At 42.9% G+C, this 24,858-nt stretch overlaps 1 protein-coding gene across 1 annotated transcript in view; it reads left to right on the top strand.

Annotated features, from left to right (window-relative positions):
* Positions 1–21,287, top strand: part of dner (delta/notch-like EGF repeat containing) — a 44,602-nt gene extending 23,315 nt beyond the window's left edge. The window contains exons 2-13 of the mRNA XM_076100854.1: positions 1,890–2,258; positions 2,424–2,521; positions 5,665–5,828; positions 8,049–8,197; positions 9,025–9,178; positions 9,929–10,042; positions 15,515–15,748; positions 19,080–19,202; positions 19,346–19,459; positions 19,671–19,802; positions 20,126–20,372; positions 21,176–21,287. Of these exons, the coding sequence (XP_075956969.1) occupies positions 1,890–2,258; positions 2,424–2,521; positions 5,665–5,828; positions 8,049–8,197; positions 9,025–9,178; positions 9,929–10,042; positions 15,515–15,748; positions 19,080–19,202; positions 19,346–19,459; positions 19,671–19,802; positions 20,126–20,372; positions 21,176–21,287 (2,010 nt within the window). The remainder of the gene's footprint in view (positions 1–1,889; positions 2,259–2,423; positions 2,522–5,664; positions 5,829–8,048; positions 8,198–9,024; positions 9,179–9,928; positions 10,043–15,514; positions 15,749–19,079; positions 19,203–19,345; positions 19,460–19,670; positions 19,803–20,125; positions 20,373–21,175) is intronic.
* Positions 21,288–24,858: the final 3,571 nt, after the last annotated feature.

Here is a 24,858-nt window from a genome sequence, read left to right as displayed (position 1 = left end):
CTCCTCCAGCCCCTCCACCAGTTTAAATTAATGATGCCAATGGCTTAAGTGCGTTGCTGTTTCCGTCCATCCGGCTGTATCGATCCTTGCTGCTCAGGGTGAACATCCCAAATTAGCAAATACTGTAGATCACAGCACCTTGAGAAGCAATTCATTTGGCCCAAGAGAATGTCTTTGTTCAGTCTGTTGGTCCATGTAGGAATATAGATAAAGGGACTAATGTGAGTTATAATCAGCTGCTTAGAGGAAATTGATTCGCATGGTTTGCCAGAGCCCGGGGCATGTGAGCCGTTTGGGGCCAGAGAATAAGAAGCAACATCGTGCAGGAGGACAGTCAGTAACTGAGTGCATGAATGATAATGGCACCATAGAAAATGGCTGCCAAATACACTGAAGAGTTATAACCTGGGGATTATGTGAGTCCCCAATCTCAATATATTGTGCCAATAGGAGTGAGGAAAGTGTAAATTGTCAGGCCTTGACAGGTAAGACCAGAGAGCACATGTAAAACTTTCACAATTTAAGTGCTGGGGCCATCGTGTGTACTTGATACACACGATGCAGCTTAAACGATAATTCGAAATATTGCACACTATTTTCTGACTTGATTGCATTCGCTAGTAATCACAAGAAAGGAAATATTATCTGCTAATGTATGTAAAAGCAATTTGAGATCATACTATTCCCATAACTATACAGTGTGTGTATAAGTGTTCGAGGACATTCTGTTCAGTCTGGATGGAGGAGAAATCAAGAGCGACAGATGAAAAAGCTCATGAGCTGGACTCTAATGTGTCCTTTAACCCAGACGAGCCAACGCCGCTGTCCTCTAAAGGTTGATAAACTCAATCCCTGGTGCCGTTAGAGAGGAGATAAGAGCGGCAGACTTTGTAAAGACCAGAGAGTGGCGTGCTGGGACGGTCGGGACTGCTGTGCTTCAGAGCAAAGACAATGTTTGATAGAGGCATCGCGAGTAAAAACCTGAGAGAGATTAGCACTAATGAGCTGTTACTCGGTCGCGGAGAGACTCTTAACGATGCTCTGTTGTTCTGCCTCTCACTGTTTCTCTCAGACACACACACATGCACATTCACATGCACATCTATATCTGGATGATTTGGTACACGCATCAATACTATCCTTCTGTTCACCCCCTCTCTTTTCTCTGGGCTTTTATTAAAACTGTTTTCTGAACACATTTAAACCAGACAGCTGGAGCTGCAGATACCTGAGTGATTCTGGGTGAATTTGCTAAAAAAAAAGAAGAAAAGAAGAGAGACAACACAGTGTCAGGCAGTAAGCTTCATGAGCTAGGCTTCGTCCTTTTCACCTGCAAATATGATCAATTATGATGGGGGGGGGGGGGGGGGGGGTGGAAACCAGCATGAAGGAGGCTGTCGGGATACATTTTTTTCATTGCTGCATGACGAGGGAAAACCTTGTTTGGGGACAAAGTGTGTGTGTGTGTGTGTGTGTGTGTGTGTGTGTGTGTGTGTGTGTGTGTGTGTGTGTGTGTGTGTGTGTGTGTGTGTGTGTGTGTGTGAAAATGGAGCGAGGGAGGAAGAAGTGCACACCTGCAACAATTTATCAGGAACACGGAGACAAAATGTAATACAATAAATAAATGAGTGGTGTAAAGAAGGAAGCTGAGTCAGACAGCAATAAAAGAAGCAGCTGCGTAGTGATGACTGCACTCTCTTGTTCTCCAGTGTTTCAATGACCCACTCCTTGATCCATTTAAAATGAAGCATGGATGCTCACATTTTGGGCTTTCTTCGTGTCAAAAAGAGACCCGTATGGAATGACAGAGGTGGAAAAACACAGTTGGATGATAATATTTTTTTTGTTCTGCCTCTTCCTGTTTTTATTTATTTTCTCGCTTCTTTCAGTTTTTCACAGACCCGTGCGCCAGCAGCCCCTGTCTCCATGGAAACTGCAGCCGTAGCGACGGCGGGGAGGAGGGGGAACCGGCCTACACCTGTGAGTGCACCGAAGGCTACGAGGGGGAGAGGTGCGATCAGATCCTTTTGGACCTGCCGGCTGCCGAGTGGGACCCCGCCACCCCCTCCGCGCCTGAACTGGCCACCCCTGTCGCCTCCACCACCACGGCCGCCACTCAGCCGCCACAGCCAACCACCGTCTCCTCCACCGTCCCCTCCACCATCCCCTCCACCACAACGCCGCCACCCCCCACTCTGCAGCCATGGCAACCCAAACCTGGGCAGAGGCTGCTGGTGGTGCCGTGGGAGGCAGACAGAGTGAGATAACTTCCACGCTCAATTTAAGCTCCTGTGGGTTTATCTTTAAAATGCATAACATATGTTGTGTGTGTGTGTGTGTGTGTGTGTGTGTGTGTGTGTGTGTGCGTGTGTGTGTGTGCGTGTGTGTGTGTGTGTGTGTGTGTGTGTGTGCGTGTGCTTCAGGTGACGGAGGGTCTACACTGTGTGAGTCCTGAGCTGTGTGAGCTGACATCAGGAACCCTGACTCTGTCTCTGGAAGTGCCCGAAGAAACAGCTGTAAAGTAAGAGTAACTTTTATGACTGACTGCTCTCCTCTTAAAGCAGGGCCAGTTTAACCAGCCGGGGCTCCGGGGCCAAATGTTGCTGTGGGCCCCCTATTAATGCCCAGTTTCTCACACTCTCTTTGCATTGTACAGTATCTAAATGAAAGATGCCTCTGAGTGACAGCCTGTAGCTTACGCCTTTGGATAAACGGTAATTACAGTCGATTCCAAAAGCAACCCAGAGCCAAAACAATAAAGTAAATAATCAACGACAAAAAGTGTATATCAATCAGGAAGTGAATATTTGGTACTCAAAGGCCCTAAACCCCATTAGTCCACTCACACAGGTGATTTCACTTACGCTTAATTGGACCACCTCTCAGGACTGGGTAGGTGTGTACAGACTGTGCTTGATGGACTCTCCTGTTATTTTTCTAACTGTTGCTGGGTGTTACACGTTAATTGTTTCTATTATCATGTGGAATAATTAACTCCAACCAGAGCAGAGGTGTAATCAGCCAGAATAAGTGAAAACACCTGTGTGGTTGTGCGGGACCTTTTTTAATAGAGCACTCTTCTATTAAAAGTAATGTCAACACCAACTGAGAATCTTGTTGACCTCCAGTTTATTAAGTTCACCTCATGTTGACTCTAACGTAGCTTTTTTCACCAAGTCGGAGATATCTTAGCTGTCAGAAATTCCCGAATATCTCTGAATTACAACAAGGTGAATGACAGTTTTTCCGTCTCCGCTGCTCGTAATTAAAGTCTGACCCTTTTAATGTGAATGCGGCATTACGTTAGTGGTGTAAAAGTGCACCTGTTGTGGTCTAGTGGTTGAGCAATATGGGTTATTCAATGTGCGAAGCCGATATTTAGAGCAGGACAGCCATGAATATGAGGCCGATATCATGTTGTTGTTGTTTTAATAATAGAATAAAACAGTTGTTTGTCAATTTAGTTGAGGTAACTGTGGTTACAGATGACAACAGGCATGACAATTTCAACCAGAGTAAGTCAGTGATCCAGTGGTTCTCAGTTTGGTGTTGAGTAAGAACACAAACTCCCAGAATTGAACCTACAAAATTAACCCTGCATTTTGGATCCTAATCAACAAGAATAACAACAGAGCATGCTGTGCAGAATATTGTCTGCATAATCACCATAATGAAAAGAAAATACGATAGAAATTACTTTGCACAGCATTTTATCTGCATACCTCTCATGCAGCAACTTTTGTTGGCAACATTACGTAGCTTTTTGCAACTAATAACCTTCCATTTGAATCTCTTTATGGCCCACTTCTGAGACCTGAGACGCTGTATTACCTGCATTACACCACTCCAGGTGTACTCCATCTTTTTAGAGCATTTTTGCTATTAAACAGAATTATAATGGTTCCGTAAATAAGGGTCAATAAATAATGCAGAGGCAACGGTCAAGGTGAATGTTGGATGTCCATGATGTTGCCCCTTTTCACACTACATGACTGACCGGCAGCCGGGGGTCACACACTACAAAATCCTGGAATCCCGATGAGATCTCCGAACTACGTTTACTATTTCCCTTATGTAGGCGAGTCAGTGTTATATCTTTAATCGTTTAAACATCCAACACCCTATAGGTGCACCAACAACAACTTTCCATGCGAATTCAACACATGGCTCACAGAGGAAGGCTTCAGGCGAGGCGACTTCTCCAGGTTTCCCCTCAACCCGTTTTTTTCCCGCTCCCATTGACTGTATCTCCCCGACAGAATCCCCAATAGATCCAGATATTTAGCGTTCCAGATATCTAGCATATACAGCATGCCAGATATCTGGAATGCGATGCACCGGCGAGTGTCTCGGCTCAACAGTTCACACGTGGCACTCGAGCGGCGAGCCAACGCAGATGATCCAAATTTAGAGGCTGATAATAATGTAAAGGAGCTCTTGTGTCCCCAAGGAGCTGGAGAGAGTAAGAGAGAGAGAGAGAGAGAGAGAGGTTGTCACCACTGCAGAAGATTACAGATACAAGCATAACAATATATTGTTTCTTTACTTAGACGTATCCAATTTTTTCCTCATTAAAGATATATCAGAATGTTTGTAAGTAAATACCCTGATTCATCCCTTTTGACAACCTGGCGGTTGGCGCTAGAGGTAAGCCCAGAATGGAAAGGGTTTATCTCATGAGGATCATGAATATGGTCAATAAATTGAATGGCTACTGCCCATTTGGTCTTTATGTCTGATCACTTCTTCACGGCATGTGGAGGAGAGACCAAAGTTAAGGGCATTACCTTGCAGCAGCATTAAAAATGGACTGCAATTTTATTTTAAGTATCAAAGTGCCCACACTTTGTTTGTGCTCTCTCTCTTCTATTCATCTCTCTCCGTGTTGAACCTGCTGCTTTTCCAGTTTCTATTTGGTCCGTCTTGGTTTTCACTATTTTGTACAAATTGTCATGAGGTCCTGATGAAGGATAGCCTCCGACGACACTGCCTGTATTTCACAACTCGTGTTCAAGAGGGTCACAGTGTTTCAACACCACCCCCCACTGGGCCGAACCCCTGACAGCCATTACTCCCCAGACCTGCCCATGATGCCAGGTTGGAGTAACAAACAGGCTGGGTTCAGACACGGGACAAAGTGTCCAACCAGTAAGACCCTGACTGTCAGCTTGCTGTGTTGCTGCTGACCGACATGAGTGGAGAATGGAGGTCGATGTTTCATTAATCTTCTTAAATTGACTGAAATAAGGATTAGAAGAAGTAGAGAAGTTCACATAGAGGATGAGTTCATTTATCTTAACTTTCATGCTGATTTTGTTTACATTTTAGTCACAAGATGTCTGGGGAAGATGAATCAAGTGTTCTCTGGATGTACAAAATAATAATGGTGCAGTTTGTGTTTCTTATATTTGGCGCTTTTGATATATTTTGTCTGGTACCATCCATTATTCAAACTGAATACTGCAGACCTGCAGTACAAAAGCTAACAGAGCAGCTGAGAACTGCCACCAATTAAAAAGGGATCATCGACAATCGCTGTAAATTTGTGCTTTGGTCCAAACTGTAGAGAAAGTCTACAATAATCACATATTCTCTCTGATTCTTCTTACCCGTTCATGTCCTCGTCCTCCATCCCTCCCTCCCCTGCTTCATCTCTCCAACTAGGGTGGTGGTGAATGCCAGTGGAGCTCCAGTGCTGTGGCGTGTGAATGAAGAGGGTTTCCTCCGTTCCTCCATTTTGAACGGCACTACAATATGGTTCCTGCAGGCTCCCGATGGATTGGTGGTGCCAGACCGCTCGCTGCCTCTGGGACAAAACTACTTCCTCAGTAAGACGTCATGTATACGAGCACATGATACAGTTTTCCACAACAGCATTCATATCAGTTCGTCTTTATCATTATTGTGAACAAATGGGCGAGAGGCTGTAGAATATAGTTCATTGACTCAACAGAATCTCACTCACAATGTATCATTTTAATTATACTTTCATTATCTCTGTATATTTGATATTTAATATGTTCATCCAACAACCATAGAGAAGCTAACATTTTTTAATACCTCCAAATAGCTAATTTACAACTGAGCCAAACACATCTGAGGAATTAATGGATCTAAAAAAATTGTATTTACAGCGTTTATTCCTGACATGACATTGGGGAGAAGCGCATAATATTTGCATATATGAGTCAAAATATTATATTTGCATATTGAAAAAACAACAACAACGGCTATTTATGCTGATATTCCATCTGTATTTTAATACTGCGCTTCACACAGACACATACACAGACTTTGTGAAAAGTCACACAATTGTGGGTGTTGGGGGGGGGGTAGTTAGAGTCTGAAAGGCTGGTTGACCTCTGTGTGTGTGATCAACATACCTGATGCTGTTTCACTAAGCTGTCTGTCTTCTGACCTTCACATGTCTTCTAACTTGGGAGAGAGAGGGAGAGAGAGAGGGAGGGAGGGAGAGAGAGAGAGAGAGAGAGAGAGAGAGAGAGAGAGAGAGAGAGAGAGAGAGAGAGAGAGAGAGAGAGAGAGAGAGAGAGAGAGAGAGAGAGAGAGAGAGAGATGACATTGGGGAGTTAAATCAGAGGGGTGGAAGGATAATGGAGGGTGGGAGAGAGGAAGAGTCAGATAAAGAGGGAGGAAGACGGGGGAAGAGACGGCAAAACAGAAAGGGATTAAAGAGAAAGACAGGATGCAGAAGGAGGGAGGACTGAAGGTCAAACTGCAAGAGGAAGATGCATGCAAAGCATCAGTAAGGAGGGAGGAGCACAGTGACGTTGCATTTCCCTCTTCACACGTCACTGGATCTGAATGTTGGCGATGAGCTTTCACAATCTGATGGAGCGGTGACTCTGCAGGTGCAACATTGGATGTCATTGGGCTGACGATCGTTTGGTCAGGGGTGACAGAGAAGCATAAGTCGTTTTGTCGGGCCTTCTGATTGGCCGAGGAGACTGCATCGTCAAAGTCTCGTCATTGGTGGCCTCGCAGCTCATTGGCTCACATCAGGCTCTAAAAATGGCAGTTGATATTCACTATGTGGCTATTTTTATCCAAGCGCCCATATCGCTGTCTGCTTTGATTGAAGATATAATGAGAGATGTTCTGAACTTCTAGACCCAGAGAGACAAGATAGAGAGGCATGCACTCTATTTCAGTCACAATGAAGAGCTGCCTGCATCAGTTCTTTAACACCTTTAGCCACATGGGGGTTAATTGTTTTTTGGCAGCAAGGTTTACTTTAGGGAGGGAGTTATTTAAAATATGTCCTAAAGCATCTTCAAGAGTCTACAGCCATGCTAGCTGCTCTTTGAGGCTGTGCATAGGCAGCTAAATGCCAAAATGCTCACAATGACAATGCTAACATAGTGATATTTAGGAGGTATAATGTTTATCATGTTCACCATCTTAGTTTAGACTGTTAGCATCCTAACATTGCTTATTAGCACTAAACACCAAGTACAGCCGGGGCTAATGGGAAGGTCATAAGCTAAGCAGGTCCTAAACCAAAGTAATGGATACATTTAAACTTGATGATGGGACTATGAAAAGTCAGGGAATCACCAAAGTTAATAAATGAATAAGAGGGACATGAATGACCCAAATGTCATGGCATTTCTTTCAATAGTTATAGACATTTCACTCAAAACCACAAATGACAACCCCGTGGTGGCGCTAGAGGAAAGGTCAAGGGAAAAGATAATAGGATCCATCCTCTGGGTACCATGAATGTCTGTATAAGACTCATCCAATAGTTGTGGAGATGGTGGTTGTCCAACCGGCATACCATCATTGCCATCCCTAAAGCCACGCCGCTAGAGCAGGTCAAATCAAAGCGCATTTTAAAACGCTGTTTGTTTGCATATTCTTCTAATAAACCTCTCTAGAATTAAGACATTTTCTCTACAAAGACATGGGGCTCATTTATTTCATACTATCGGCCTATATGCATTACATATTTATTATAAAATGTAATAAATGAATGAATAAAAATGACACGTGAATAGTTTAAAAGGCCCTCAACTCCTCTGTGATAGGTGTGCTGCGTGTGGGCACCCCCACAGCCCCGGAGGTCACCCTGCGTCTCAACCTGACGGTGAAAGCCAGCAGCTGTGTGGAGCCCGGCAGCAGCTTCAGTGACCCTCAGTGCTCCGGGAAAGGCAAATGTATCACACAGCCCTCCGAGGTGAGAAATGATGTTTCTTCTCATGAAAACAAAACATAAGCGAATGAAGCTGAAAGGCACAGGAGAAAGTTCCAGCATCCAGATGCTTACAGCTCACTTCACACCTTACATAACAAGAATGCATCTGCACATCAAACAGAAGAAAACCTTCCATTTTAATTCAACCCAACATTATCACTGCAGCTGCAAGCGTTGTGTCCAGCGCATGTTGATCATTATTCACAAAAGTGTAGCAATGCAGAGCACAACAGAAAACAAAAGAACACGAGTCAGAATCGTACAGAGCAACACAGCGCAATGCCACAGATTACAGCAATGCAACATGACATATGTTTAGCAGTAGGGAATCACAGTTTCATTAATTTTGTGATCAAAATGCATGCGAGTCTCGGGTCTGGTATAGCCGCACCCCTGAAGACGGAGGAACCACCAGAGACCCGTTAGTCCCCTCTCCATACGTTGAACTTAAAGAAACCTAAAAAAACCCCGAACTAAAGTAGAAAAATAGAGGGAGGTGTTGCAGACACCATTTCACGGTTTCTCTCTTTTTATCATTATCGGGAAATTATTTATTTAACTGTGTCTCGGCTGCTTGTTAGTGCATTGTTATGTTTCTGAATAATTTTACAATGTGCAATCTCATTATTTCTGTTTCACAAGATTTTTTTCCTGTCATCGCTATCTCCGGTCGTTTCGCCTTCAAGGCTCGTTGATTTGACTTGTGAAATGTATGTGTGTGTGTGTGTGTGTGTGTGTGTGTGTGTGTGTGTGTGTGTGTGTGTGTGTGTGTGTGTGTGTGTGTGTGTGTGTGTGTGTGTGTCTTGCAGAGCACTTTCTTCTGCGAGTGTGAGGACGGCTACACTGGAATCTTCTGTGAGGAATTCGACGCCTGCCACCGCCGACCTTGTCACAGCAACGGCACCTGCACCGACGTTAGACAGGGGGGTGAAGGACGCAACTTCACATGTGCCTGCCCACCAGGTGTGTGTGTGTGTGTGTGTGTGTGTGTGTGTGTGTGTGTGCGTGTGTGTCATGCTGGATGCTTTCAAACACAGACAAAGCTGTATACACATGTGTATAAGGCTAGATGAATAGTCTCAGCCTTGCTAAGGTCTTGGTTTGTTAAGAGCTATGTGATGTAAAAACTGGAACCCTCTCTCATTGTTTCTCTGAATAAGAGCACAGGAACAGAGATGAGATCGTGTTGAACCTTTAACCTTGTCAGATTTATTTAAGGGCAGGGACTTGAAGCGTAGGAAGGTAAATGTCGGAGGTGACCGCTGATTGCCTGTCATTCCCCATTAGGGAACTGTGCTAACAAGCAGTGTGGGCAGCTGACCGGAAAAATTAAACAGGAAACAGAAGATGCATACAGAGAAAAGTTAGCTCAAATTGGTGGATTTTGTGGACATTAATGATAATTCTGTATATCTTTAGTTCAATCCCCATTAGTTGCCTCTCTTGCTGGGGTTCCCCAAAAAAATCTTTGCAATAAACCAGATTTGCATGCAAGTAAAAAACAATCGTTCATAACTCAAACATTTTAAAAGCAAGTAAAAAAATAGCAAAACACTTAAAGTCCAGCTTTTGAATTCCTGTCATGACTTGGCTGTTTATTAGTAGTTGATTTTGTTTCGCTCAATCTTAAACAGATCACGTTTAGCTGCATTTGACTGAATATAATGAAATAAATCAAGTAGTAGTAGTGATTATAAACTGTGTTTTTCTCAGGTTATGAAGGGGAGCGCTGCCAGTTGCTGGTTGACCACTGCCTCTCTCAGCCCTGCAAGAACGGAGCCACTTGCTTCAGCAGCTTGGCCGGGCCCCGGTGCTATTGTCCCGAAGGTAGGAATCAAATTTATTGACATTTTGTAATATATTTTTTAATCTTTATTTGCTTTGTGGGTTTTTAAAATAGATATGAGTGCACAGTATTATAGTTTTAAAATGAAAATAAACATATTTCTGGATGAAAATTTAATATACACATTACGCAAGCATTTCTGCCAAAATCCGACAGCTTGTGATGTTTGTGTTTCTATGTGAAAAAACAAACGCACAGAGGGGAACATATAGACAGAAAAAGTGTATTTTTCAGCTGTCTGATTCCAGTTATTATACACCCTGTGTGTCTGTTTAACAGTATCTGTGCCACTGAGATGCTTAATTTAAACCTTCCTCCTCTATCCTAATTAGTCCTCATAGCCTCAGCGACCTGCATCAGCCTCTCTGGGGAAATCTGTGACTGTAAAACTGCATTTCTCAATAAGAGCGCACTAGTTTGTGATTAACGTACACCACATACGGGCAACGGTGTAGCCGGAGTGTATATTCACTCTTAGAACACAGGGGAAACATTAGATAACAATGGGCCCCGGCCACATAAATAAAGAAACAGCAGATGGATGTAAAAGCTGGCGGGAAGGTTGTTTCATTGTTCCAGGTATAGCTCCCAGCAGTCAGTTCATTCTCGATCTGTAGGAGGTCTCACTCACACTGCAACACCTGACTGAATTGGTAATCTGCAGCTGCCAAGAAAAACAAGGTCTCCAATGAGGGAAGTAATGAAAATACCTACGTCACAAGTGGTGGATTATGAATTAAACGAGAGAAAAGGCGGTGAAGACCACGCCAGCACGTCTATATTAGTGCTGGGAGACTGTTGAAAGAGGGCTTTTAAAGATTTCATCAGCTTATTGGATAATTCTGGGTCCGAGAGACCTTTTGGACCAATTACCTCTGAGCATTTATTTTTCATGTATAGCAGCACGGTAAATCAATATGTCAAACTGCCTCGGACCATTTTCTTTTTGTTTAATCACCAAAGTGACTAATACAGCATTTAGGAAAACATGTCCAGCTTTGCAATATCGCAAACCATTTAACCATAGGTCTTTTTCATACAAGACATTTTGAGATGTCACAGTAGTAAAAGCACAGTAGTATAAATAATGAAATGAACGAGTCCTGGTATTGTGCATGCTGGCTCACTGTCACACTGTCATGGCTTACTAAGACTGATCAAGTTTGTGCTGAGAAAGTGATTTCATGTTGCCGTATGAATAGTTTGAAATATTTAGGCAGTTTGTTTGGAATAAATATAGAACGTCAAATCAATTTTATTCATATAGCCAAATATCACAAATCACAAATTTGCCTCGAGGCTTTACAATCGGTACAGCAGACAAACCCTCTGTCCCTGGACTGTCACTTCGGATAGAGAAAAAGTCCCTACAGGAGGTACACTGAGGAGGGATTCTTCTCCCTGGACGGACAGACAGTAATACATGTTGAAAAGAATAATAATCAAATCAAAAAAAGTAAAACTTCCAAGATTAGCAGGAATATAATCAACCAGAAAAAAAAAGAAGAGCTCCACTCATAAAAACTCAGAATGGGAAATCCATAGAAGAGGATGTCTCAGAATGGCGCACGCTGTTTAACAAATTATCAATCAATACTTGAATCAGAATGCTGAACAACACTCGCACACTCCTGCAAGAAAACACACACACAGCATCAAGAAAGTCTTTTAATAAATCTGTTCATTCAGTCACACTGTGCATCATGAGGACGAGTAAGGTTGAGGTGAAGGTTCAGGACTGCTGACTGACACCACGGCGTCATTTGTCTGTTAAAGAAAGTGTTGTGTTTATGTTGTGGGTTGGGTAGGACTTCAAGGAAGAGATAAAAAACGACTTGCATCTATTCATAGGAGACAAAAACAAGTTTGTGTGTGTTAAAGGAAGCACTCAGAGATGAGCAGAGATGTGCTTCCATAGTGACGAACACATCAGGGGAGGATTATTTAAATGTAAACAGCCTTCGGGCAAATAATCAAAAGTAGAAGGTAATGTTTTACATCAGAATGTGTTTATTTTTTTAACATGAGTACTGTAAAGGTGATACTTTAGAGTATTGTTTCCAAGGAGAAGAGAACATTTCATCTTGTATCAAAAAAAGATTTCATTACAATTCCAAGTCCAAGTACGTATCTCTTGTGTAAAACCTTTCATACCAAAGAGATACCAAAGAGAGAGGAGAATACAAAATGTGTTAAAAAGTTTGTTGTTCCTCAAGCGTTCATTCCAAGTCCTTGTCTCTCTGTTTGCAGCAGAAGTCACAAGTTCAGTCACAAGGACAGAAAAGAGTAGGATGCTTCACAGTACATAATAATTAGGAGTTGATTTATACAGTAGTGTCCTCCACAGGTAAAGAAATGTAAGCACACTCAGACGGCCAAATGAACAGGCACAGAGGCACAGATACAGGTCTACCCTCCCACCCCAATAAATGACATCTCCATGTTGACTTGCAATGTCCCAGCACAGACGGAAGCAATAAATACAATGATGGATGGCATGACAACTGTCGCAGATGTCATCATAGAGGCATCGACTCTGTGATCACTATGAGAGCAAAAGCTGTATTTTCATTTGCTACATCACAAGGGAGGCAGGGATGTTAAAATAGATCCACCCTGCCGGAATAGAAGGTAATATTTGTTTCCCTGTCAACAGCATATCTAAATAAATAAAAAACAGCTTTCCAGAGAGATATACAAACTAAATGGACTCTGGATGTCTAAATGGACGGGATGTTTACAATTTAACATAAAAAATTAATTGTATTTGATATAAATAATTGTATAATCTGACATTTAAGGTCTCTACTCTGACTGCCTTCCATTTTTTTCTGTCAGTTCAAAGTAAAGTGATGAAGAGCTAAAATCTGCAGGAATACCATTTAAAAATTAGATTTTCACAAGATGTGCTCAAGTAAATTTTGCACTCTCACTCCTCATCAGAGACTGCCACACATTGTTAACTTTCTTTCACTTACACACACACAGACACACTTATACGCACTGGCAGAAGAGGAAGTGTGCGTGTCAGTACTGTGACTGCCTCCAGTCAGAACCATCAGGGCGGGGGGGGGGGGGGGAGTGAGCGAGCTGGCTAAATTTAAACTGTTAACTGCTTTTAATGTTGGCAGGTTTGAATGCCGGCAGCAGGAATGAACAGACACCTCTATGTCAGCCAGGTCCCATGTTACTATGTGTGTGTGTGTGTGTGTGTGTGTGTGTGTGTGTGTGTGTGTGTGTGTGTGTGTGTGTGTGTGTGTGTGTGTGTGTGTGTGTGTGTGTGTGTGTGTGTGTGTGTGTGTGTGTGTGTGTGTGTGTGTGTGTGTGTGCATGTTTGGATAGAAATGTAGACAAATAAACAGAAACCGTTTGAGCTCAAGAGGTGGAAATTCTTTGGCAGAGCAAAGAAGCTAAACACTGTGGAAAGCAAGGGATTCAACAATGACAGATTAAATACAAATCATGAAATTAAATGTATGCAAGAAGGTGTCTAAGTGTGTGTGCGTGGGCTAGCATCTGTGTGTTTTGCAAGTGTGGGGAAAGGGAGAGGAGACGAGGAAGGAGTGCAAAAGGAACAGAGAGAGAAAGAGAGAGATTTGGGTGAGATGTCTGCTGCAGATTACTCTTGCCTCTCTGCTGTTGAATGATACATGTCCTCCTCACCCAGTGAAATAAAGTCTCGCAGATCAATGGATGCTTGAGATTTCTTCATTGGCTCAATGGAGTGTGCAGTCAGCACAGGGGTTTGCTACGGTGTTACTGTAAATCAGAGAAGCCACTGTATATTACTGCGAGGTGTATACATGTACAGAGGAGAGTCTTTTTCCCGCTCTGCAGTACAGTAGCTGCTCTCATGGGGAGGTGAAGACAGAGGGGGAGAAGGGCTTGAAGAAAAGAGGGAGGAAGTTATTTTTAGACGAGGAGGTGAGGTGAGAATAGCAGAGGCTCACATGCTAATGAGTGGTTGTGTGTTGACGCCACTGGTTTCTTCTTCACGTCCCGTCACCCCACAAAGACGGTAAAAAGCACGACAGAAACACCACCACTCTCCTTTTAACACAATAGTTTAGTCGTTCCTGTCAACAGCAAGAATTCATTTTCTGTTGAGCTGCTTTCACGGTCTGTTTTTGTCTTCAACAACGAGGAGGAAGGCATAAAACAAAAGAGCATGATGTGGTTTGGGGTAGTAGATGATGACAGATCCAAATCACGTGCTGTATTTTTCTCAGTATATTATCTTTTATCAGTGCCTTCGCTCTCCCCACACTGGCTTCTGCAAAGTCTTTAGGCAGTCATTAAAAGAATAGTTTCACATTTTGAGAAAGACCTATATTCGCTTTTTCCCCTGAGAGTTAGATGAGAAGTCCGTTAGAATACGAATCTACAGCAAACCGGTTGTTCCACGAATTCTGTACTAGGAGGAAACGGCTAATCTGGTTCTCCGACAGCACGTAACTCCCCCAAAATGTTTCCGTTCATGTATGAATTAAACAAATGAGGTCCAATGTGTTGTTTAGTGAATTTAATAAGTGCTGATAGGCGTGCAGCATTTCTAAACTTTGGAAGAAGCCAGTCTGCTTCCAGTCTTTATGCTAAGCTAAGCTAATTGCCTCCTGGCTGTAGATTCATATCCTACTAAACCTGCAGACATTAAAGGGGCGTCAATATTATCATCTAACTCAGCAAGAATGATTATTAGTGTGTTTCCCAAAATTACTTAAAATGTCAAAAAGAGATAAGTCAATAACATAATTATTGTGACAGGCCTATCTATGTGGAATGAATTACTGGTTGTGCAAGCATAACATTTTGTGTCTGAAGTTTGTGCACATATTCTGTGTACATAATTTTACTCCCTCGTGCTTTGCCACGAGATTTAATTAAGGCACCCACACTGAATGAAGCACGTGTGCATCACTTAAGTTAAGTGGCTTACAAAACATCCAGTGCAGACTCTACCTTCAATTAAAGACATAAATAAAATCATATTTTGAGTTTGTGTAAATGATTTTTTAAATCAACGTAAAGACAAAACTCACTCTACCTCCAAGTCCAAAGGTCTTTGGGTGCCCCTGAAACCCACAGACGTGTCTTTTTGAGCCTATTTGCATTAAGAGGCAGTCTTAATAATAAACAGAAGAGTCCATGCCAAAGTGGATGTCACATATTGCACTGCACCACCTGATCTACACTAACTCAACCCCTGCTGTGCCACTCTCCCCACCTTGTTGCAAGTGGTTTCATTTGAAGCCTTGAAATGACCAAATTAGACTGCAGTGTTGGCAATAGGGCTGCTCTTGCACCTCAGCTCTGTTGCTTAATGTTTTCTAGTTGATAAGGGAACCAAGTTTTCTTCCAGGCATATGAGGACTTTCATTATTTTTGTGCTGGTTCCCCATGGTTTTCTCTCTATTTTTCTCTCTGTGTATTTCACACCTTCTCCTCTCTTGCAGGCTACCAGGGGGCCACATGTGAGCAGAAGGTGGACCCGTGTGCCTCCGGCCCCTGTCACAACAACGGGACATGCTACGCCCAGGGTCCCGGCCCCATGGGCTTCGGCTGTAGCTGCACAGCAGGCTTCACCGGCCCGACATGTGCCCAGCTGGTGGACTTCTGTGCCCTAAACCCCTGCGCCCATGGGGTCTGCCGCAGCGTGGGCAACAGCTACAGGTGTCTGTGTGTCCCAGGTGAGCGGTTTAGTAAGGTTTGCAGAAAAGGTTCAGGGTGCTGATGGCAGCTGATGTCATGCTGCTCACCTTGTTTTTAGTTATTTGTTGAACAGTATCTACTGAATAAAAAGGGCATCTGTTATAGGACTTTGCAACTCTTGCCAATTTTCTACATGTCAATGTCACATGCTACATGTGCCATTGGACTGGATAGAGTCTGAACCTACTTTAAAGGTACAGTTAGTTTGAGTGTTTGTGCTGCAGGAGTCTTACAGAAGGACTGTTGGTTGTAAAGAGATCCTGAACTGAAGTATTTTGTTCATGCTAAAGATGACAGCCTGTCAACCTTTTTCCCCAAAGCTTCCCCGTCACAGCTGATCCACCCTGACTCCCCTCTCCACAAATGTTAAAGAAAATCCTAGAGGAAACCGTCAAATGAAACCTGTGGTGCAGATTTTATGTCAAGCAGGAATAGATTATATCCCATCACACTTGATATTGGGAGATACTTTAAACAATCAGGAGCCAAAGAAACCTGATCAAGACAAGACTTACCACTTGGACTTTCCATCACACAAATTGTTTATATAAGTCACTTCCAACAGAAGCTATTGTCTTCGGACCCCTGATCCCTCGGACCCTTTGTGCTCGATACTCCCATTCAAAAATCCACCCACAGCTATAAGATACCTTGTGAATCCATCAGAACTCTAAATCTGGCTTTACAACCAGCACATAGAGCTTAGTGATGAGTGGAAAGACGGTGACTTCTAGCATGAGCTCAGACTCAAGAGTTGCAGTAAATATCGTCTGGGTGAATGATGAGTTATTTTTAGACGGGGCGATTGCGGCGCTTGCATCGATGCCTCTGTGATGAAATCAATTGAGTGGAATGATGACTTATCATTATCCACTGTCTTGCAATTACCTTGCTGGGATGGAGAGATAGATGACTTACCCACTGGCCCATAAACATCATTTGAAACTTTGCCCTTACTGCTCTCTGTTTATATCATCTGTCAGTCAGATGTATAAGCCATTCACCATCTGGATCTCTCAGTCAATTCTCCCATTCTTACATTCTCTTTGTTGTCTCTCTTGCTTCAACCAGGATGGTACAGACATGTCTTGATAGTCTGCAGGACACAGACGAATTGCCACAGAGCCGTTCTGTCCCTTATTGATTTGTATTTTAAATGATGTATGAGCTTTTTTTCTAGCTCTTTTTCTAACCTGAGAAACAGTTTCCTAAATATTTCCGTTATTTCTTGAGTCCATAATCCCTCCGTAAATCATGTTCTTCGTGTTTATTCAAATTCCTTCACTCTTGCTCTGTCACGGCATGCAGAGCAGTCGTCCGTTGCTTTCCAATTATTCAGATATCTTTTTTCTTCCCAACAGCCTGAGTCTTATTCTTTTTTTTATTTTGCATTTCTTTCATATTTTTTCCTTCTTCTACGTGTCCCTTTGTCCTTCCTTGTCTTTATCTTCCTGCCGTTTACGTCACCTCATTCCCCTTTCATCCTCTGTTGTCTGGTTGTCATGGTGAAGTGTGTGTGTGTGTGTGTGTGTGTGTGTGTGTGTGTGTGTGTGTGTGTGTGTGTGTGTGTGTGTGTGTGTGTGTGTGTGTGTGTGTGTGTGTGTGTGTGTGTGGGCGGGGGGGCTCGCAATCAATTGCCTGTGTCTGTGACTATGCCAGTTAAGCAGATGCTGCCATCCAATCAAATGTCTCCACTCAGACCTCCCTGTCTAATGGGATTGGTGAAATGGGCGATTTGTAATTAGCAGACATTACAGTGAACACACACACACACACACACACACACACACACACACACACACACACACACACACACACACACACACACAGTGTTTTGGACCAAAATTGACCTTTTCTCCAGCTCATCAGAATGCCAGCTGGTGTCTGAGGTATGAGTGTTTGTCTGTGTGTGTGTGTGCTCATAGATACAGTAATACGTGTGCTTATCTGCCATGGATAAGTGTGCTAATGTGTGTGTGTGTGTATGTGTTGTGTAAATGCTTGATGGCTGTCTAAAAGAAGGCTGCCGGGGAGCTGATACGTGGAAGGATCCATCCTTCAGCTTCCTGTAATCCAGCTCACTTGAGAGGCTGCCAGCCCACCAGCCAGCTCACAGAAAGCAGGCAGTCTTGGAAAGGCACTTGACATTTCACTGGCATTTCACAGATGGGACCCGAGAGGCTCTAACCGGGCTCCTCATTAATTCCCCCTCTCTCCTTCCCCAAACACATGTTAGCTAAGGCCCAGGGAGGTTTGGTTGAAACTTTGTCAGCGCTGGGATTCGGTTAAGAAATGTAGTCAAAGTGGGAGCAGCGCTAATGAAAACAGATTGCTGCACATAGTCGTGTAAGGACTCGAGAGACTTTGGTCCTCTGGTGATTTTGGTTCTCAAGTCGTAGATGGTGGAGCGTTTATACGAAGAGCAGCTGTGAGTGTGATCAGGTATATGAAGGTACATCCAATTATCAGTGCATTTACATACATTACAACTATTGGTCAGCCTAAATACTGCAGATTTAAATACATAGGAACTGACTTACAAAACATATACTGACATTCACTCTGTCCTTGAGTTGTTCCTGTGTTTCTAATAGCTGTATCCTCATGACTAGCCCACAAACTGTTTAAACAGCGTGCGGACACAAGCTGTACATTACACTTTGTATTTTTCTTTTTAGCTTCTAAATATTATCTGACAAACAGATTCACTGATTCTGTTACTCGTACACTGACAGTGTTTTCAGATGTTGCCGGCCTACCCTGCCTCAGTACACAGCTGCCATCCTATGGAAAACACAGTGCACTGCATGCCATTTGACCTGATGCCCAATGCCATTGAAACAAGGCAAAATACTGGGCTTAACAATATATTCACACTTTTCTAACGAATTCAATCCAAGCAAATCCCAAAATGTGTTGCTACACTGTTAGCTGTGTCTTGTGCATTCTTCCTGTGGACCAGTAGTGAAGAGAAACAATCTAAAATGAATGTGGAGCTCCATGATGAAACTGCTCTCTGCATAGGGAAAGAGAAAGTGATGACTAATCTTAATGTTCACGATGAGTCTAAGGTTGTTTTTACAGACATGCAGGTCCCATAGCACCATCAAATGCTACACCGCAACACTTGAGAAGTAAGATCAGTAAAAGTTAATGACTTACACTAACTGCTGATCACAGTTAAATTCAGCATGCAATTTTCAGCAAAACCCTCAAGGTTAGAACATCTTCTGGTTGCATCAGCGAAATAACATGATTAATTATTAAATGACTCTTACGTTATTATATACTGTTGTGTGTCCCATTAAGGTTACCATGGCTTGTACTGCGAAGAGGAGTACAATGAGTGTCTGTCTGCCCCCTGCCAGAACTACGCCACCTGCAGGGATCTCATCAATGCCTATGAGTGTGTCTGCACGCCACAGTTTGACGGTATGTATGTATATATGACAGAGTTAGGTTATTTCTAGATGCAGGCACACATCTGTGAGTTTGCTCTACTTCTACATAGACTATTGTGTGTTATGGTTTTCATAGGACATGTTCTGTGTGTGTGTGTGTGTGTGTGTGTGCAGGCAGACACTGTGAAATCTACAAGGATCCCTGTCTGAAGATGCACTGCCAAAATGGAGGCCACTGTGAGAGTGCAGGACTCAATGTTTCCTGCACCTGCCCACCTGGATACCTGGGTGAGCGCTGGTGCCATTATAAGACCGGCTACCTTATTAGTATGATTCACATGGCAGGGTTATCAAATGATTGTGACACATAATTCTTAGGTGTGTAAAACCTGGATTTGTATACAACTGCGTCAGTAGTCAGAACACTGTGAGCCTCGGTTCCTGCTCTTGCCTGTGTTGCTCTAGTTGTCATTGAACACAACCTTACATGTCCACTCAGGGGAGACGTGTGAGGTCGACGTCAACGACTGTGAGAGCAACCCTTGTCACCATGGAGGCACCTGCATTGACCAATCAAATGGCTTCACCTGTCACTGTCCACCTGGGTGGGTGGGGCCCAGCTGTGAGATCCGTAAGTCCGCGTGTGTGTGTGTGTGTGTGCATGACTCATGTTGTGGGGACATAAATCTGTTTACATAGTCACAATGTGGGGACTCGCCTTCCTTTTCGGGACAAGAGGCACGTCCCCTTAACGTAAATCATTACATTATAGGGGAAAGACTTAGTTTAAGGTTAGAGTAAAGTCAGGTTTAGGTTAAAGTTGGTGTAAGGGTTAGGATTGGGCAAGTAGCAGTTATGGTAAGTGTTAGGGTAAGTCTCCAAGAAATAAATGTAAGTCAATGTAACGTCCTCTAAAGTGATGAAAACACGACTGTGTGCGTGTGTCTGTCTCAGACCTGCAGTGGAAACCAGCACACACTGAGGACACCCTGACCAACATGCCCCGTCACTCCCTCTACATCATCATCGGAGCGCTGTGTGTGGCCTTCGTCCTCATGCTCATCATCCTCATCGTGGGCATCTGCCGCATCAGCCGCATCGAGTACCAGGGCTCGTCGCGCCACGCCTACCAGGAGTTCTACAACTGCCGCAGCATCGACAGCGAGTTCAGCAACGCCATCGCTTCCATCCGCCACGCCAGGTCAGTGACGGGATCTGAATATATTGACGGATTGACTAAGTCTCACAGGAAGAGTGTTAATTAATGTCAGAGCTTTATGTGTGTATGTACGTAGCCTATGTGTTGGTGGGGTTTCCCTTTAAAGAATGCAAAAGTAAGTAAAAGCACCAAGTTCACAGATAAAGGTCAGTTCACAATCTCACCTCATGGTCCCCTCACTGTGTTTTCCTGGAGCTTGTGGACCTCGTGACTCCCAATAAAAGCAAGTAAGTCCATTGCTGTTTCCAAGGTCAAGAATAAACTGGAAGCTCAAGTCAGTTTGCGAGTCATGGGGGAGTATCTTACTCCCCTCTGAAAACAGTTTTGCTGCTCTGGAGAAGCTTTCTTCTTTTATAACGTTGGAGAACATGATGATGTTATCAGCTGTGATTATCTCAGCTTGGGCGGGGAAAGTTAAAATCTCTAGCAGACAGCCTGATTTACAATCTGTGGGCGTTGAGTTTGAAGCACAGGGACATTTAAAAGGCAGGGAGGGTCTAACAAAATGATGCTGACGGATCCAGTGGTTTTAAGCTAAAAGATAGGATATTACAGGCTCTGCTGCTTACATTTTGACGTTTAATTTACTGTCTGTTATGAGTCCCCCTAACTTTATAGAAGTGCAACACTAAAACACTAAAGTGACCTTTTAATAAAAGTTACTTTACTCTGTATCTGTCACCGTATCACTCAGTCAGTACCAACAAAGTACATGGGCTACATTGACAAACTTTATTCGAGGATGCAATATTGATGCAGTCGTTGTGTTTATGCTTTCTTATCAGATTTGGCAAGAAGTCCAGGCCTGCCATGTACGATGCCACTCCCATCGCCTACGAAGACTACAGTCCTGACGACAAGCCTTTGGTTACCCTCATCAAGACAAAGGATTTGTAAAACACAACAATCCCGACACATGTACACATGAAGCTGTACACTGCTCATGTACACTTGTGCATACACACACACACACACACACACACACACACACACACATTTATATGTATACATATATATACAGAAAGTCAGTATAAATCTTGAAGTATTTCTTAAGAAAAACAGCCTAAAACAAAATTGAATGTAAAATGGAGAAAAAATAATCAAAGACATACTGTAGTTTAAAAAGAATAAATCCGGAATATGATAAATATATTTTCCAATAAGGCTTTATTGTAGCATAAGAGAATACTGCATTACTTTAGTTATTGATGATGGGCGACACTACCAGTAACCTCTGCTGTACAATGGGGGTGACTTTAGTCTGCACCAGACAGTCTGTCCGTCGGCAAGGCCAGCATCCCAAAAGCCTAAATTTCTAAGTGTAAACTCAGCAGACAGTGCTGACAGCAGTCCTTACAGGTGTGGTAGAAATAGGTGCACTCCTCTTGGTGCATACACTGTATCTTTTTCTATATCTTAAAAAAAATTCTGCAGTAGGTTGCCTTACTTCGTGCATGGTTAGATTAGATGTTCTCTCTGCGTTAATTTAAAATCCTTTGTACTTGGTTGTTGTTGTTTTTTTTCATTGCCGTTGTATTTCTCTCTGTCAAGATTGTGCCAAATATTTTGGGGGGTAATTTGTGGTTAGAAGATTAAATACACACGTGTATAAAATACTAGTCACACACATTTTCTTTTTAAATAATTGCATAGTGTCCTGTTATTTACACGCAAGTCTCTCAATGGTATTATGAATAGTAGAGAAAGTGGGAGTACCCTACCATCCTACTGTATGTATTTTCAGTGATATTTAGGATAATAGGTATATTTCACAATATATTGCACAGAAAAGTAGTTGGTTTTACTCAGAGTACCTGTTGATGCTAGTGTACAAATTCACCTCTTGTACTGACGGTGTTGAAAAGTTTCTGGCTTTAGGGTGGAGAGGAAGAGGAAGAGGAAGAGGAGACTGAGAGGGATGATATCTACTCCAGAATAAATGTGCTTCTGTGTCCCGCCAATGGAAACCTCTCTGTCCGTGCAGCTGTGTTGTTCCTCTCAAGGTTAAGCAATATTTTACCAACGGGCTCAGCTAATCCTCTGTTTTTTATCCTCTCATTTTAAACCACATGGTTACCTATTATCTATGTTGAATGATGAAAACAATAAAGATTCAAGTGAACATGATCTACAGTACTCGCCTGGTGTGTCTTGTGAAGCATGTCGTTGTTCTGGCAACAGCAAGTGTTGGCGATTGGGGCAGGTGTTAAATAGTAGTGCTAATAGACCTCGCATCCGATATTTTGACTCTTCATCGTGGGAAAAGCTGCATTCCACTTAGTGGAGGCCCTGGTATTGTGTGTGTGTGTGTGTCTGTGTGTGCATGGCTCACTGGAATAGCTTACTGGGACACTTAATGGGACTCAGTCATCATTAATGTTTTCAGTTTCACCTGTGCTTTTCCTACTATGACATGTCAAAATGTCGGCTGTGAAGAAGGTCTATAGCTAGGACTTCTAAAAACGATACTTTTTACTTTGAAACTACAAATAGGCCATTTTAGACTATATTTATTTGGTACATTTATTTCACAGCTGGCTGTGTTTAGATAACAATTTGTCTAACTTTTCACTCTACACCTCTGTTGTAGAGATTCAGAGAAACGAAGAGCATGCGGCAATACGTTTTGGTCCTGATTTAATTTTTTTTTCTTCATGTAAGCAAAAACCCAAATGAAAAATAGTCTACAGCGTCTGTCTTTCTGCAACGGTCAAGCCCACCAGACTGAACCCTCAGCTGTGGGAAAGCCCTTTTATGGAGAGAATAAAGGGAACACCCTCAGTGACCTCAGGCTTTATCCAGATGTTCCCCATGTAAACACCTCTAAATACAGACTGAGCCTGTGGAGTCATGTCGCTCAGCACACCTACATATATTGTGTGTACACAAACATGCACGCTGCAGGACCACCAGATGTCACTGACGGCTCTTCACCTTTGCTTACGGTCTGCTTCGGAGGCCTTGTGCTCGGCCTTTGCCATCTGTTTGCCCCAGAAGGTCAGAGTAGTCACAGTTTGGCTTGTCCCAAAACACGTCTCTCACTGGTTTCATTACAAAACGGTATCACTTTCAGAAAAGGCAGAATTATCACCCAATAGTTAAAATGTGTACAACATTTTGGCAGCAGTAAAACTAATTCACTCGACATAATTATGAATAATTCTTCAGTGGATTCCCAGACCGCACTTTTAGAATAACAAGGTCATACAGACACATTCAAAACAGTCAGGCAGACTGAATGTTTGGCTACAAGTTGTTTTCAGAAGCTTAAGAAGATTCAAATATGTGGGCATTGCTTGCTTCACTAGACTTTGTCCTTAGCTGTCTTTGTGAAACTTTTTAAAGTAACCACATTTTCATTACTGGCTGGCTACTCTGGTCTGGATGACTAATCCTCTGAGACCTTGAGGTCCAATTTACAATGGTGCTAAATATTAACAGAGCCTTTTGGTGTCCAGCTGTAAAAAAAAAAAAAAAAAAAAAAAGTAATGTTGATTTGACATTAAAGTAATAATGTTGAAGATTTTCATTTGAATGTCTGTTAAGTCACCGAACGAGGTAACACAATGGGGATTGAGCTGATGAAAGCCCCTGAATTTGCAGCATTACAAACTGGTCGTCTGTGATGATGTTCAAAAATCACAAGCAGCACTCTCTGGGAAATGGGATCCCAAAACACACCTGCAAATACAGGCTATCACTTAAAGGCATGATCAATACATTTTTGGCCACTTGGGGGCAGAGGAACAAGCTGTAAACGCAACACTGACATATAAAGTTGTAGGCGAATGTGTTGGCAAACAGTTGCCTGTTCACAAATCAAGCAGACATGGAGCAACATGAGCATTCATTTGGTGTCGTGTTTCTGGCCACATGATGAATGTAATCCAGTATTCAGTCTCCCTTTAACTCTGGTCTAGTCTCCATGTGGCTCGTGAAGGAAATAACTTGCTCTTTAGCAGCTAAAAGCTCCACTCTGTTCATCAGGTAGTCGCTATGTGTAATTTGGTGCTGGGCAGCATACCATTGGGGTTTTTTTCAGAGCTTTTTGCCTGATATAGCTGCAGAAAAACATCTTGATGAGAGCACGAGCATGAACCAAAACAGTGCAGAGTCTGAAGCAATTTTATGTGGGTTGATTAGTGTAATATAAAGATGAGTAATTGTTGATTTAAGAGACAATTTGGGAAACAAATGGCTGTCTTCATGTGGGATTTAGCATAACAGAGTGCCTTCTGTTATCAAACTGCCTTTAGATTAAAAAGTATTTAATCTTAAACTTGCATAATATTTTCTGAAACCTTCTGAAACAAAACAATTCACCCCACAGCATCAACACGGTATGCTATTATAATGGTGGGGGGGCGGCGGCGCACTGTCGTCTCAATTTCCTGAAGTACCTGAAGGCACCACCAAGAGCCGACCAGACGCGGCAGGTAGCTCCACCTGCTGGTCGGCCTGATTACTG

The sequence above is a fragment of the Anarhichas minor genome, unplaced genomic scaffold (genome assembly GCF_050575085.1).
Source record: "Anarhichas minor isolate MPS153535 unplaced genomic scaffold, ASM5057508v1 ptg000026l, whole genome shotgun sequence".
NCBI lineage: Eukaryota > Metazoa > Chordata > Actinopteri > Perciformes > Anarhichadidae > Anarhichas > Anarhichas minor.
Note: the sequence above shows the minus strand (reverse complement) of the source record. Positions and strands in the feature narration are given on the sequence as shown.